The sequence below is a fragment of the Pistacia vera genome, unplaced genomic scaffold, assembly GCF_008641045.1.
Source record: "Pistacia vera cultivar Batoury unplaced genomic scaffold, PisVer_v2 Contig567, whole genome shotgun sequence".
Lineage (NCBI taxonomy): Eukaryota > Viridiplantae > Streptophyta > Magnoliopsida > Sapindales > Anacardiaceae > Pistacia > Pistacia vera.
Window position 1 is genome coordinate 93,471 of NW_022196409.1, and position 16,081 is coordinate 109,551.

General features: G+C 34.5%; 1 protein-coding gene and 1 long non-coding RNA gene across 3 annotated transcripts in view; one reads left to right on the forward strand and one right to left on the reverse strand.

The window, feature by feature from the left end:
* Positions 1 to 350: 350 nt before the first annotated feature.
* LOC116108626 lies at positions 351 to 4,347 on the forward strand. Of its 2 annotated transcripts, XR_004124660.1 has the most exons (7): positions 351 to 435; positions 1,418 to 1,638; positions 2,423 to 2,485; positions 2,574 to 2,620; positions 2,858 to 2,896; positions 2,970 to 3,037; positions 4,061 to 4,347. It is a non-coding gene; the product is annotated as an uncharacterized LOC116108626 (long non-coding RNA). The 2 variants fall into 2 exon arrangements; XR_004124659.1 differs by lacking the exons at positions 2,423 to 2,485; positions 2,574 to 2,620.
* Positions 4,348 to 5,639: 1,292 nt separating this feature from the next.
* The window catches only part of LOC116108647 (probable LRR receptor-like serine/threonine-protein kinase At3g47570), a 39,225-nt gene continuing 28,783 nt past the window's right edge, over positions 5,640 to 16,081 (reverse strand). Inside the window, exon 3 of the mRNA XM_031394893.1 lies at positions 5,640 to 6,051. Within this exon, the coding sequence (XP_031250753.1) occupies positions 5,669 to 6,051 (383 nt within the window). The 3' untranslated portion in view covers positions 5,640 to 5,668. The remainder of the gene's footprint in view (positions 6,052 to 16,081) is intronic.

A 16,081-nucleotide genomic window follows, 5' to 3' on the forward strand; every position in this document is an offset into this window, starting at 1 on the left:
TCTTTATTTTTTTTCAACTCAGTATCTGAGTTTTGGGTAGTTGAGTCGAGTGGCTCAGATCGACTCGTTAAATTCGCGACTCGGCTTGATATAGTTGAATTGATTCGGGCTCAACGAGGCTCAACACAGTATCGAGTTGAGTTTGAACACAGTGCTGTCAGCTCGAAAAGCTCACTAGCTTTAATGAGCTTGGGTGCGTTCTTGATAGTTTTGAACTGATAGCGAGCCATAAAATTTTAGTTTTAGAATTGTAAATCCATCCGTATTCAAATATGCAAAAATCGAATTGGATTTGGGGATTAAAATTAGAAAATAAGGCTATAATTTAAAAACTCTCTCCTTCCGCGCGTTTTGCAGTGTCCTTCTCCGTTTGCCGTTGGGTCGCCGGTCACGGTTCTGCGTTCTCCTTCGTCTTGTCTCAGGCTCTCAGCGCAGGTACTTTGAAAACGAACTCTACTATTGGTTTTATGATTCATCTCGGTTTCAGTTCTTCTAGATTCAATGTTCACATATCTTCATCATACACTCTCTTTATAATTGTTTCTTCTGGATCCTAATAAAACATTTTTGATGAATAGCATCTTCCTTCTGATCTCTGTTACTGTCTCTTTATTATTCTGTTTGTGCCTCCTTTAAACACTGTTTCAAATACTTATAAAACAGGAAAATGGGATTCTACAAACTTTGATTTCAAGCAAGTGTGGCAATGTAGCAAAATAATTAATTTGTTTCTGGCTGTAATGTTGAATGTATTGTGTTCATTGAGCATTAAGTTCTACATTTTTGAATCTAGTCTACGTGTTCTTGCTACGCTTTCTGGTCCATTTTGCCAGATACTTCAAATTGTAAAGGAAAGGTCTGTTTTCCTGTTAAATATCTTTTGAGCTGGCTATTTTCCAGCATTTTTTTCATTCTTCAATCTCAATGTAATTCAAAATATATCATGTAATTTCTTTTCAAAATGTTGTAATTTTATTTGGGTAATTTTATTACCCAAAGATTTGAGTATTGTTGGTGTGATATAATAGAGTTTTAATTATTTGGATCGTGAGAGATTAAAGGCGTAATTTTCTTGCTAATAAATATGATGTGTGTGTGGGCGGGTGGGCGGGTGGTGTGTGATTTGATCATTTATTTATAGTTGTTGGTATGGTTTGTGCAGTTTTATAATCTTAATATGGAAAAATCAAGCCCTAAATTATGTTAAATTTGGATTTGCTCTTTATCTAAATTATGACTAGCATGAGCTCGAGCTCGAAAGCTCGATTAATTGAGCTTGAGTATCCCTTTAAGGTATCGACCAGACTCGAACTTGAACTCAAACTCTGTACTGTAGCATTGGAGTCGAGTTCGAGTAGTCAGATACTCAACTCGGTTTCACCCCTAGTCTGACAGGGATTGTATTGACTTTTTTCAGATTTTGTTGGACCAAAGGTATTTTCTCCAAACCTCAGGGATGAAAATGCCAGTAAACTCTTATTTCAAATGATACAATCAACCCAAAAGAGTTCATCAACTCAACTCAAGTAACTCAACTGACTCAACAGTGACATAGGCGCCAGGCAGGTGAACAAAACTTTTTGAACTTAGGGTTTTTGCCCCTTCTCTTTACTGCTTCATCATAAACCTTTGAGCAATGTAAGTTACTCCTTTCTTCCTTTTGTTTTACTGGGTTTCACTTTTTTTTTTTGATAGTTGTGTTAGGGTTCATAAGAGTTAGGGCTTTGTTTATTTTGTCAAATATTGCCAGAACACATTTTGTCAAATATGGACACTGTATTTATATAAGCAGTGAAATAGGAAGTGAGTATTTGGTATTTATAGTTTTAGTTTGGAAAGATGTTGTTTTTCTTCTGTTCAGTGGTGAAAGATTGCATTTTGGTATTTTGGCTCCCTCGCTTTAAAACGGCCAGATTAAACGCAGACACAGAGACAGCCACCTGAAGGCTGAAAATTGTTATTTTATTTTTTAAAATTTTTTGATTTATATCTCTGCTTTTGTATGGTTTTTTTATTCTGTGAAGTGAAAAATTGTTACAGAAAATTGCCGCAAAGAGAATGCTTTTTTACTTTTTTATGGTTTTTGTCTTTGTGAATTAGATAGACAAACAAAATTAATATTGCTGGGGAATTGTATTTATTGTATCCATGTTCGGTATGAAAGAATTTTCAATCATCAATTTTTGTCCCGTTAAGGTATTAAATTAATTGATTGTTTGTATGGTTCCCTTAAGACATTAATTTAATTTTTGTATTAAAGAATGTTCAATCGTAAGTGTTAATCCCCAAAAAATCATTTGGCACACCGTTTGGATCATATAGCGGTCTTCAAGCTTCTATTGTGACAACTCAGATAAAGAGCTTGTTTTGTGAAGTGGAAACTAACCCTCAATTGTTCTATCCTGTCTGCACTTTCACATAGTTGATAGAGATGGAATATGTAAGCCCTGAAGGACTTAGATTAGATGGTCGCGACCCTATGGAAGTATAAATCTCTTCTCTCGTTATTTGGTTCCTTTTATACCCATTTTTCCAATATTAAATTCATATTTGTTTTCACAATCCAATCCTAGATGAGTCAACTACAAGCCAAGATTGGTGTTGTTGCCAAAGCAGATGAGTAATTTACCACCTTTTCTTTTAATTACTTATTTCCAGATTAATTTCAATTTTTATTTACTTTGCCGTGCGATTTCTAGTTCTGCTATGTTTGAGATGGGGAACACAAAAGTCACTGCTGCTGTCTATGGCCCCAGAGAGCTATCTCTCTCTCTCCCCCCTCTGTCTTTGTGTGTGTGTCGGTGTGAATAGGTCAAAAGTGATGCTCATTCTGTAAGCAATTTACTGTGTTTTTCAGGTTCAGAATGAGAGCCAGCAAATTACTGACCAAGCACTGGTAACATTCTCAGTAAAACTTCTAATGTCTTAATTTAAATAACTCTGATCTTCTGTATTTGTATGTTTCTCAGGTGTGCTGTGAGTACAGCATGGCTAATTTTAGTACTGGAGATCATATGAGAAAACCGAAGGGTGACAGGTTGGAACATATTTTTTATAGTCTTTTCATATGTTTTAAAACTTAATTTACAAGTATTCACATCAGTATACAAATTGCTTACACGTATTGAAATGGGTGGAAAAGTGACTATAAAAAGAGTGAATTGTTACTCATGGAGGAATTGACATTTGTGTTTATTTTGGAACTTGTTAGCAATAAGTTTTAGAGCTTTTAGATGTATCTGTGATTTGTTTTGAACAATTACTTCGCTTTTTGTACAATTACTCTCCTTCAGGTTTTTGTCTAAAATTCTGCTTTTCTTGTTTTTGACTGTCTCAGATGTATGGAGTTGGGTTCATGTGTTGTCTTTATTAAACATTGCTCTTTTGGTTTATATGAACAGTTGGGTTTCATTTATACAGCGTGTGGTTGCAAAGAACTGAATGTTGATCCTTTCTTGAAAGTTGTTTGACAAACTTTCAATCACAAACCCTGGTTCACATGGTGATCAAATTAAAGATAGAAGGTGCTTGCATTATGCTACAGTGGTTTAAAACCGTACCAGTTATTAGCATTTTTTATCTTTTTCAGATGGCATGAAATTAAGTTTCTGTGCTAGAATCTTTCCTCTTTCATATGTCTGTAATTGCTTAATCTCTTTTAGCCTGGTTTAGGCCAAAACCTTCTCTCTGGCTGTCATGTTAGATCTTTAAGGAATTTGGTATCTGTTGATGAATGATTGATGTTGTGTCTCTAGCTGATTGTAAAATAATTCAAACTAAAACAGAACATACTTCTATTAATCACAATTAGTTGAACAAGATATATTGGTTCTGGTACTGGTTCTTTTGAACACTTTTGTCATTCTAGTTTCTGGCACAGTTTTGTAATGTTTTTGAAGTGTGGAATGTAATCTTAACTATTGACATTGTATCCTTTGTTTTTTGTACCGTTATTACCTCATCATTAAGGTTTATGCATATGATGATTATCAGAGGTTTCAAGTTATTTGGAAAAAAATTTCTTCCTAGAGCTCTCATTTCTGATGCTTTCCTGACACAGATGGATGCTAGGTTACCAACCGGTACATTTGAAGATGTCATGCAACTTGCTACTGAAGCAAATTATATTCGAGCAGTAAAAACTTATTTTTTTCTGTTCATAACTTTCCTTGTCCTTATTTTGTAAATTTAGTTTGATTTTCATCTGGGACTATGTGTTTTAATAATTGCTAATGGTATCCATATGTTTATTTGCTTCATTAATTCCCTAAACAAGATAGTTGATTATTACTTGCGTGAATTTTTAGGATTATTGATTAAGGATGTGGGCTGCTACTAGGTAGACTTCTAGCTACTTTCATTTTTCATTGTAAAAGGCTTGTGGATCTTTAATTAAGACCCCACTCCGGTCTGGTCATCAGTCCTTCGATTATGTGTGTTGGAAACTCAGAATTCTTCCACCAGTTCACACTTATCTACCTAACATAAATGTTCACTTAAAAGGGCTTTGCATTTGTAGATCCTTAATTGGGACCATACTTTAGTCCTCAGATTCCAGGGAAAGTGGTTCATAATCATCTCTTATAAATATAATTGAAGGTTTTAGAACTAAATTTTGTGCCAATTCAGGATTTTGTGAAACTCTTAAAGATGGATTGTACGGTTTATTTGAGTATGAATATGGAAACCTACGGAATTTTTAGACCCAATTGCTGTTTCAATTATGAGAAATCGCCTTGCAATGACTTGTATAAACTACCTCCTTTGAAAATGTTGTCAAAAGCCAGACAGACACACACACACACCATCAATCAAGTTATGACACTAATTATTGGTTCATGATTGTTGAATTGAAATTTCTTTTTTTGAGAAAGATAGTTCAGAATTTCAACTAAAATATAAACGTTCATTATAAGCTAAAGGATCATTTTCAATTACAATTCTTCTTGTTATTTCAATTATATGATATTATGTATATATAAAATTATCACAAATCATAGCATTGATTATCAAACCACACTAACCTCAATCATCATACATTTGAATTGATCTCTTCAGGGTGCACCCCATTTCAAAAATCAAACTTTTATCTCCAAACAAATAAATTTTATATGTAGAATAAGTGCAGTAAACCTTCACTGCCTACGTTGTAGCCGATGGTAAAGCAATTTTGAGTGGCATGTTAATTAAACCAAATCACCTCATAAAACGAGGACTTGACTTACTTTATATTTATAACTTTATAAAAATTTCCTTGCCGTGTTATGTGACGAGAAATTCGGTTTACTGGTGCAGGTTCATTCAAAGTTTGCATCCAAAATGGCCCCAATTGACTCATAAATTTATATTTCCACAATAAAATTCTAATTCAAAGTCTTATCATTTGCCGTATGTGATACTTAATTTGAATCCAACAATGAAGCAGTACTGAAGCTGCTTAGTTTAGACAAACTTTAATGTTGTAGGCTAAGATCGAAAATTGTTCTAGAAAATGAATATTATGTTGAAAAGATTATTTTATTATAGATAATCATTTATTTCAGAACTTGGTAAAAAATAAAATTACATCCATTTATAACATATTGTAAGTTGAACATTGTTTAACAAACTTTATTCTGAAGTTATATAGGACATTTAATTATAAAACGCAAGAAAATTACTCATATAGTTACAGTAGCCTCTGACCCAGTCTTGGAGTTTGTAGAAGTCTGTTCTTGATAGAATGCAGTTGAGCTGTAACATCATCCATGTTCGTCCTTTCACTCGGCGACCTTGAAGAGCAAGTGACTCCAATTCCAAATATCGAAATCAAGCACTCCCGAACACTGTGACTTCTCAAGCTTGTCTGTCCTTCTTCTATTTCCTGAAGAAGAACTGGATCCACTATTTCAATGACTCGTTCGAGGATAGCTGTCTTAACAAAATCATGAAGATTCATGTCACCATTAAACATCTCATCGGTCGGCCTCTTCCCTGTAAACATCTCCAATAAGAGTATTCCATAACTGTACACATCACCTTGAGTTGAAACCTCACTTCCCATGCTGTACTCTGCAATTGGAAATATTATATATTTGTACAAAGAACTTCTCTATAAATAATATAGTTTGTATAACCACATTTTCTAAGGAATTTTTTACGAGGTAAAAATGANACAAAATTCTAATTCAAAGTTTTATGCCTTATGTGATACTTAATTTGAATCCTAGTTATTTTAGACAAACTTTAATGTTCCAAAAAAAAAAAATATTATATTAAGCACTTCATAACTACATAATAACTAAATAATTCTTAATTTCAGGACTTGGTTTATGTTTCAGTTACACTAACCTCAAAATCTTAAACAGTATATGCTCCAGATTATGCTTAATATTCATACACTACACTTCTTAATATAAATTTGAACAGTTACCTTCTAAGGGCAAACGATGACTACCCAGATTTATTTATTATGAGTAAAAAATAAAATTATACATCCATTTATAACATATTGCGGGTTGAAAATTGTTTAACATAACCTTATTCTGAAGTTGTATCAGACATTTAATTATAAAACACAAGAAAATTACTCATATAGTTACAGTAGTCTCTCACACTGTCTTGGAGTTTGAAGAAGTTTGTTCTTGATAGAATGCAAATGGGTTGTAACTTCATCCATGTTCGTCCTTTCACTGGGCAACCCTGAAGAACAAGTGACTCCAATTCCAAATATGGAAATCAAGCCACCCTAAACATTGTGACTTCTCAAGCTTGTCTGCCCTTCTTCTGTTTCTTGAAGAAGAACTGGATCCACTATTTCAATGACTCCTTTAGGGATAGCTGCCTTCACAAAATTATGAAGATTCAGATTGCCATTAAAATTCTCATTGGTTGGCCTCTTCCTTGTAAATGTCTCCAATAAAAGTATGCCATAACTGTACACATCACCATGAGTTGAAACTTCGCTTCCCATACCATACTTTGCAATTGGAAATATCATATATTTGTACAAAAAACCTCCCTATATATAATATAGCTTGTATAACCACATTTTAAAGGAATGATAAAATAGTTAAAAGTATTTACCTAGAGCAGCGTAACCAATAGTTCCTCTTACACCAATGGAGTTTGTTTGATTACTTGAAAGGCTATGGATGCCCTTTGGAAGGAATCTGGCCAATCCAAAGTCACCTACATGTCCTGTCAACTCATCATCAAGAAGAACATTGCTTGGCTTGAGATTGCAATGAACCATTGGTGTTTGGCCATGGTTATGAAGACAATCCACTGCACAAGCAACATTGATAGTAATATCGAGTCTTTGGAGAAAATTTAGATTCATGGGCGCCACTTGTAATGCATTTGTAGTTAGATTGGGATGCAACCACTCCTCTAAGCTCCATTAACCATAAACTCATAGATCAAAGCCTTGAAATCATTTCCTTAGATAGAAACACTTGCACAAGTAGTTATTATTTCGATAGGATTTCGATGTCTGATACTTCTCAAGGCTTCACATTTAGCCAAGAAACTCCTGGAAGCTCCTCGATGTTGAAGGTTAAGAACCTTCATTGCCACTACCATTTTGTTATGGTCTAGGATCCCCTTATACACATAACCAAAACTCCTCGAACTGATCAAATTTTCTGAAGAGAACCTAGTAGTTGCTTTTAGCAAATTCTCATAGGACACTTGCAGAAGTGAAGCCAACAATGGTGATATAGAAGAGGAATTTCTTTTCGTTCTTCTCCACCAACGAATAATTATCAAACATAACAACATAGTCAGCAACAACATTCCAACAATTATAGGAATTTTGACTGTTTTTGAAATAGACCGAGTTTGCTTTGATCTTTTGATTGGACAATTGGGTACATGTAACTCGATTATGCCACTACAAAGTTTATCGTTTCCCGAAAGTGAAAGCGTTGTTGAAGACTCCCACAATTGGTACTTCACCCTCGAAGTCGTTGTTAGATAAATTTAAGTTCATCAAAAAAGGAAAGTTCACTAAAAATTTGGGTATTTGGCTAGACAAGTTGTTGGATGAAAGATCAAGATATTCAATGCCTCTCAAAGAACTCAAGGATGATGGAATATTCGCTTGAAAAAAAATACCATTTGTGAATAGTTGTTGCAAGCTAATGCAACTGCCTAAACTATCAAGAATTTCACCAAACAATTTATTCTCAAATATAAATAGACCACCCAGATTTATAAGGTCACCAACATTTGAGGGCAGGGAACCAATCAATTGGTTTCAAGATAGATCAAGATAAATTGACAAGGATGAGAGAGCAATCACTTCAGGGGGTATGGCACCACTTAGATTGTTATAAGAGAGATCTAATACTTCTAAATTAGTGCATCTCCCAAAGACTTGAAGGAATGTTCCCCTGTAAGTTGTTTCTATCTAATCTAAATTTTGTTAACAATGTTAGATTGCCTAGAGACGATGGTATATCCCTAGATAACCTATTCTTTTGGACCAGCATAACATGTAGCTTTTGAAGATTCCAAATATTGTTGGGAATATGGCCCGTGAAATGGTTCCTCGCTAGATATAAGCGCTCAAGTTAACAAGATTGCCCACTCCTATTGGGATTTTTCCAAACATTTGATTATTCATAACTGCTTGTATTCTGAGTTGGGTTGACAGATTTCCTATCACTTCTGGTAACATACCTCCAAATCTGTTATCATTAATAGCCAGTAGCTCTAAGCTCGAAGCATTTTGCAAGGAGTTGAGAAACTTCAAGTCATCTTCTTTACCATATCCTAATTCATTCAGAGAAATGCTAACCTTTTGTAGTTTGTGTAGGTTCTCCAACGTGGACACCTTTCTACGAAATCTATTTCTTTCAATCTCAAGACTCATTAGATTTGAGGCATTGGATATTGAAAGAGGATTGGGTTTGGTAAATTGGTTGAGACCAACATATAGCTGTACAAGATTAGGAAAAGTGAAGCCTAGGTCTAAGGGTAGACTCCTTTTAAGTTAGTTCAACTGAAAACCGATAACCATGAGTGAAGATATGTCATAAATTGAGGGAGGAATTGTACCTGATAGCTTATTTTCTCTTACTTGAATAACTTGAATCCTCTTCAACCAGCCAAGTGTTGTTGGAATTATTCCTTCAAATTGATTTCTACTTGTTGAAAGTATCACAATGTTGAGATTGTGGAGCCAAAGTCAATCCAAATTAGAGTTGGATTAGGACATAGGTTTTCCTAATTTTTGTTTAAGTAGAATTGTTTTCTTTTAGGAATACAATAGGAAATAGGATTATAATTGTATTAGGAATTAAAATATAATTCCTATTAGGATATGGGATTTGAGTCCTATTAGGAATTATGTCCCATGTATTACCTATAAAAAGGGGTTAAGTCCTAGAGTTAGATATTACAAATTGAATAAAAGGCAAAACCACAATTAAAGAGTGAGAGCCACCAAATAGGGTTTAGTGAGTGTGCCAATTTGTGAGGCTTGAGAGTTCTTGTAATTTTTCTTCTTCTTCATAGTGAAATTTCGCAGTGACAAAGTGGATGTAGCTTTTATACGGAGAATGAACCATTATAAATCTTGTGTTTGTGTGTGTGGTTATTATTTTGTTTTTTTGTCCTTTGTTCGCATTATTTTCAATTTTAGGGATTTAAGAATTGCTAGTTTACGCATTATGGAAAATGCAAATTGAAGATCATCTGTATGGAAAAAAAATTACATCTACCTCTCTTAGGAGCAAAACATGAAAAGATGTCAGATGAAGATTGGACACTCTTTGATAGACAAGTATTAGGAGTCATTCGGTTGACATTGACCAAGAACGTGGCAAGTAACATGGCAAATGAGACAACCATAACAGGGTTGATGAAGATCTTGTCTGATATGTATGAGAAACCTTCTATGAATACAAGGTACATCTTATGAAAAAATTACTTAATTTTAAGATGAGAGAAGGTGCTTCCGTGACATAGCATATGAATGATTTTAATACAATTATTAATCAACTGTCATTTGTAAAAATTAATTTGATGAAGAAGTTTGTGCCCTAATTCTTATGGCCTCCTTATCAAATAGTTGGGAGCCTATGAGAACAGCAATTAGTAATTCAACAGGTAACGCAAAATTAAAGCTCACAGATGTTAGAGACAAAATTCTCGCTGAGGTTCATTGGAAAGATTTGGGTGAGATAGCAGTGAATGCTTTGAATGTTGAAACAAGAGGCAGGGGATAGAAATTCAAACTGAGGCAGAGGGAGATCAAAATCAAGGAATGGAAGAAGCAAGTGCAGGTTTGGAAAGAAAGTTGAATGCTGGAATTGTGGCAACAAAGGCCACATACAAAGGAATTACAAAGCACCAAAGAAATAGGAGAACAAAAATAACTACGCCGCCAATGCCATAACTAAGAAGGTACAAGATTCTTTATTTTTATCTGTTGATAGTTCTATTGACTCTTGAGTTTTAGATTCAAGAGCTTCATTCCATATCACTGCACATTGTGAAATTCTAGAAAATTATGTGGCTAGAAATCATGGAAAGGTATACCTAGTAGATGGCAAACCTTTGGATAATGTAGGTATGGGTGATGTTAGGTTGAAGATGGTAAACAAATTTGTGTGAAAAATCCATAAAGTAAGGCGTGTACCAAAATTGATGCGCAATCTAATATCAATTGGGCAACTTGATGATGAAAGGCATAGTGTGTCTTTTTTGGGTGGTGCATGGAAAGTTACTAAAGGAGCCATGGTTGGTTGCTCGTGGAAATAAAACTGGAACACTTTACATGACTTCTAGTTGTCGAATGTTACCTCGAGTTTGTGGCATTGTAGACTTGGGCATATGAGCGTGAAAGGAATGAAAAAGCTTCAATCAAAGGGAAAACTACCAGAGTTAAAGTCGATTGATCATAGTTTATGTAAAGGTAGCATATTTGGCAAATAGAGAAAAGTAAGTTTTTCCAAAGTAGCAAGAGAACCAAAGGCAAAGAAGTTGGAGTTGGTTCATACAAACGTATGGGGACCGACGCCTGTGTCATCCCTTGGAGGCGTAAAGTACTATATGACGTTCATTGATGATGCAAGCAGAAAGGTATGGGTTTATTTTTTGAAAAATAAATATGATGTTTTTAATACTTTTAAAAAGTGGAGAGTCATGGTTGAAAATGAGACAAACCTAAGGGTGAAGTGCTTGCGATCCGATAATGGGGGAGAGTACATTGATCAAGGGTTCAAAGAATATTGTGCCAATAATGGGATCAAGATGGAGAAGACCATTCCTACAACTCTTCAACAGAATGGTGTCACTGTAAGGATAAATAGAACCCTAAATGAGCTTGCAAGAGGCATGAGATTGCATAATGAACTACTACATAAATTCTGGGCTGAGGCAATTACTACTGCAATCTACTTGCTCAATACAGGACCCTTTGTATTGCTAAATTGCAAGATCCCAGAAAAAGTTTGGAGCAGCAAAGAAGTAAATTATTATTTCTTAAGAGTGTTTGGTTGTTTAGCATATGTTCACATTGACTCTACTCTTAGAGGTAAGCTTGATGCCAAATCTAATAAATGGTTTTTCATTAGTTATGGTGACGCCGAGTTTGGTTATCTGGGATGACCAAAACCACAAGATTATAAGGAGCAGAGACGTCATATTCAATGAAGAGGTGATGTACAAGGATATACTCGACATGAAGCTAGAAAATCCAAACACGGAAGTGAAGAAGTAAGAGGTAGTCCCTTTGAAAGACTTCCCAAGGAATGACATGCAAGACAAGGACTAGGAAGATCAAGATAATATAACTCCAAAAGTTGAAACACAAACGGTTGTGTTTGGACCTAGAAGATCTTTCAGGACTATAAAACCACCACAGAGGTACTCCATTTCATTGAATTATATTTTATTAACTGATGTTGGTGAACCAGAGTGTTACGAGGAAGCAATGCAAGTTGATGACTCAATCAAGCAGGAGCTAGCTATGAATGATGAGATGGACTCATTATTAACAAATTAAACCTGACAATTGACAGAGCTATCACAAGGGAAGAAGACATTACAAAACAATTGGGTTTATTAAGTAAAAGATGAACATGATGGCAGCAAACGATATAAAGCAAGACTGGTCATGAAAGGATTTCAACAGAAAGAAGTCATTGACTACACTGAAATTTTCTCTCAAGTTGTCAAGTTGACTACAATAAGAACAATACTTGGGTTAGTGGCAAAAAAAAAAAACCTTCATCTTGAGCAGTTAGATGTAAAGACGACATTTCTTCATAGAGAACCGAATGAAGAAATTTATATGCAGCAGCTGCAAAGGTTTTAAATTACAAGGAAATGAGAGAATAGTGTGCAAACTTTAAAAGAGCCTATATGGGCTAAAACAGGCGCCTAGACAGTGGTAAAGAAGTTTGATAGCAACGGTTTCCTAAGATGCCAAGCAGACCATTGTTGTTATTTCAAGAAACTTAGTAATTCTTATATCATCTTATTACTATATGTAGATGACATGTTGATTGTAGGGGCTTGTAAACAGGAAATAGACAAGCTAAAAAGGCAATTGTCAAAGGAGTTTGCTATGAAGGATTTGGGAGCTGCAAAACAAATCCTTGGCGTGAGGATTACTAGAGATAGAGCCAAAGGTTTCTTGAAGATATCACAAGAAGAGTATGTGAAGAAAGTACTCAACAGGTTCAACATGGATGGAGCAAAGCCAGTAAGTACTCCTTTGGCTAGTCACTTTAAACTATCCAAAGATCGGTCACCTACAACAGAGCATGAGTGAGATACATAGCGAAGGTACCCTATGCATCAGAGATTGGTAGTCTTATACTTGCCATGGTGTGTACAAGCCCAAACATAGCACACGCAGTGGGAGTTGTGAGTAGGTACATGAACAATCTAGGAAAGTAACATTGGGAAGCAGTGAAGTGGATTCTTAAATATTTGAAAGGTACTACAGATTCAACATTATGCTTTAGGAAGTCAGACTTAGAGTTACAAGGTTATATGGATGCTAGTATGGCTGGGCCATTGATAATCACAAGAGTGCCACATGTTATGTTTTTACAATAGGTGATACAGCGGTCATTTGGGTTTCAAAGTTACAGAAGATTGTTGCTCTTTCTACTACAGAGGTAGAGTATGTTGCTATGACAAAAGCTAGTAAGGAGCTAATATGGTTACAATGATTCCTAGAAGAATTTGTTCAGAATTATGAGAGAAGTGCTTTGTATTGTGATAGTCAAAGTGCACTTCACCTGACAAAGAACCCAGTCGACCATGTTAGGACAACACATAGAAGTTCGTTACCATTTCACATGCTTAGTTTTGGAAGAAAGAGTTATAGCTCTCAAGAAAATTGAAGGGAGTAAAAATCCAGCTGATATGTTTACGAAGGTGGTTGCCATTGAGAAACTGAAGTTGTGTTACACAACTTCAGTTGGACTTCTCACTTGAAGAAAGAGAAGCTGATGTTGTTGTTGATGAAAGTGAAGAATTGAAAACATGTTGAATTAGTCTCCAAGTGGGAGATTGTTGAGATTGTGGAGCCAAATTCAATTCAAATTAGAGTTGGATTAGGACATAGGTTTTCCTAATTTGTGTTTATGTAGAATTGTTTTCTTTTAGGAATACAATTGGAAATATGATTATAATTGTATTAGAAATTAAAATATAGTTCCTATCAGGATATGGGATTTGGGTCCTATTAGAAATTGTGTCCCATGTATTACCTATAAAAAAAGGTTGAGTCCTAGAGTTAGATATCACAAATTGAATAGAAGGCAAAACCACAATTAGAGAGTGAGAGCAAATAGGGTTTAGTGAGTGAGCCAATTTGTGAAGCTTGAGAGTTCTTGTAATTTTTTTTCTTCTTCATAGTGAAATTTCACAACGACAAAGTGGACGTAGCTCTCATACGGAGAGTGAACCACTATAAATTTTATATTTATGTGTGTGGTTATTATTATTATTTTTTGTCCTTTGTTCGCAGTATTTTCGTTTTCAGGGATTTATGATTTGCTAGTATTCAATTAAATCTCCCCAACACTCAAGAGATGACAAATTGCCAAAGGAAGGTGGCACTTCTCTTGACAGATTGTTGAAAAATACATAGAGTCCAAGAAGCTTTAATAAAGATCCAAGCTCCCCCGGAAGTTTCCCAACCATCTTATTATTCCCAATGCTAGCCCATTCAAGGTTCACAACTTGATAAATTGCTAAGAATTTTCCCTCCAAATGAATTATTTTCCAAGCCTAGATATTATAACCTAAACAAATAGCCAAACTTGTGAGGGATTTCATTGTGGAAGCTGTTGTCATTGAGATTCAAAACTCTAAGAAAAGTCAGATTTCCAATATATGGTAATAGAGACCCCTCCAATTTTGAATTAGGAAGACCTAATCTAGTAACCCTTTGATGACGCCGACTGCATGTAACACCCTCGCATTGACAAAAGTGATTGAAATCATTCCATGAGCTCAAAACCTGAAGAGGATCATGAGTAACTTTAGCCTTGAATTCAAGCAATGCAGGTCTATCAGTTTCATTGCCTTCGAGCATAGAATTGGCAGAAGCAACTTAACCATAAGATAGCAGGCTTGACCATAATAAAAGCAGGAGATAAAAGCTAACTGAGCAAAAAACTATTCGACTCAGCATTGAACTATAAAATTAAGAAAACCCAACTTGACAAGATAGCTTCACAGCCTATGAACTTATAGGCACTCACCAAAGGCGACAAGTCATGTAGTGTGCATAGAAATATTGAAGCAGTCTAATGCAAATGGCCAGTCTGCCACCCACCTATCAGTGCTGATTGTAAAAGGGCTTTGTGGATCTTTAATTAGGACCATACATTAGTTTAGTGAAGAAAAAAATCTCATAAAATATAATACGATTTTTTATTTTTCAATGGATCTAATGACTTAAAAACTTCCTTGCCATGTTATATGGTGAGGAAAATTGGTATCTTGGTCTATGCCGTGAATGATACTTGGGTCCAACACAAGAGCTAAACTTGGATGTTACATTACAGGGAAGACCAAAGGTTAATAAAATTGTATAAAGTAGAATTTTTTATTTTATTTTATCCTTTTAAGATGCTACACGAAAATAAAAACAGACTAAATTCAGTATATATATATATATAATTTTGAAATTCTTAATTTCTTGAAGAAAAAATCTCATAAAATATGATAAGATTTTTTATTGTTCAATGGCTCTAATCAATGCAGATTTTACTTGAGGCAAAGACTTGTCTCGTTGTACATGACTTTACTAATATATCTTGTCGTGTCTGTGGAGAAATTTGGTTCAGATTAATATTATATTTACACCACTTTTTTATACCATTTTCATTACATCATGACGTGTCATATGTTACAACCACATAAATTTTTAATTGTTTTTAATTTTTAATAGTATAATAGAATTTGTGTGATTGTGACATATGCCACATCATGATGTAATAAAAATGGTGTAAAAGAGTAGTGTAAATATAGTATTACTCGTTGGTTTATTGGTCTAAGTTCATTCAAAGTTGGCAACCAATTAAATGACCCCAATTGACTCATTGAAATGAGTTTTCAATTCTCATTCAGTAATAATATCTCACAACCTTTTACGTGACAGTTCGTAATTGCTCAACTCGCAATTGGATAGCTTAATTACAAGATGTTATGTCAAGAGTTGTAAGATTGGGTTATGGACCTAACATTATTGTTTCTCATTAAAGAGTTTCATTTTCATAGAGTATAAGCAATTATTTCTTAATGATTATAAATTTTTTAATCATGTTAGATCTGATATAAGATTATAAGTTATCAATATTTGTTAGATAGAGTCCTATTTAGTGGAACACTAAGATAAAAATTACAGACATTATTAAAAATCTAAAAAGCAGATAATTAAATCTAAGGAAAATGTCTTATCATACTTCTAACATGAAAATCTTGTATTGTAAAAATCTAAACTAAATCTTTGGACGTCTACGATACTTCACTAGAAAATTTTAGTTATATTTCTTGTTTGGAAATAGGACTGTCGTATAGAAATACTTTAAGGTTTTCATGAGGTTGATCTTGAGCCGCCATCCAA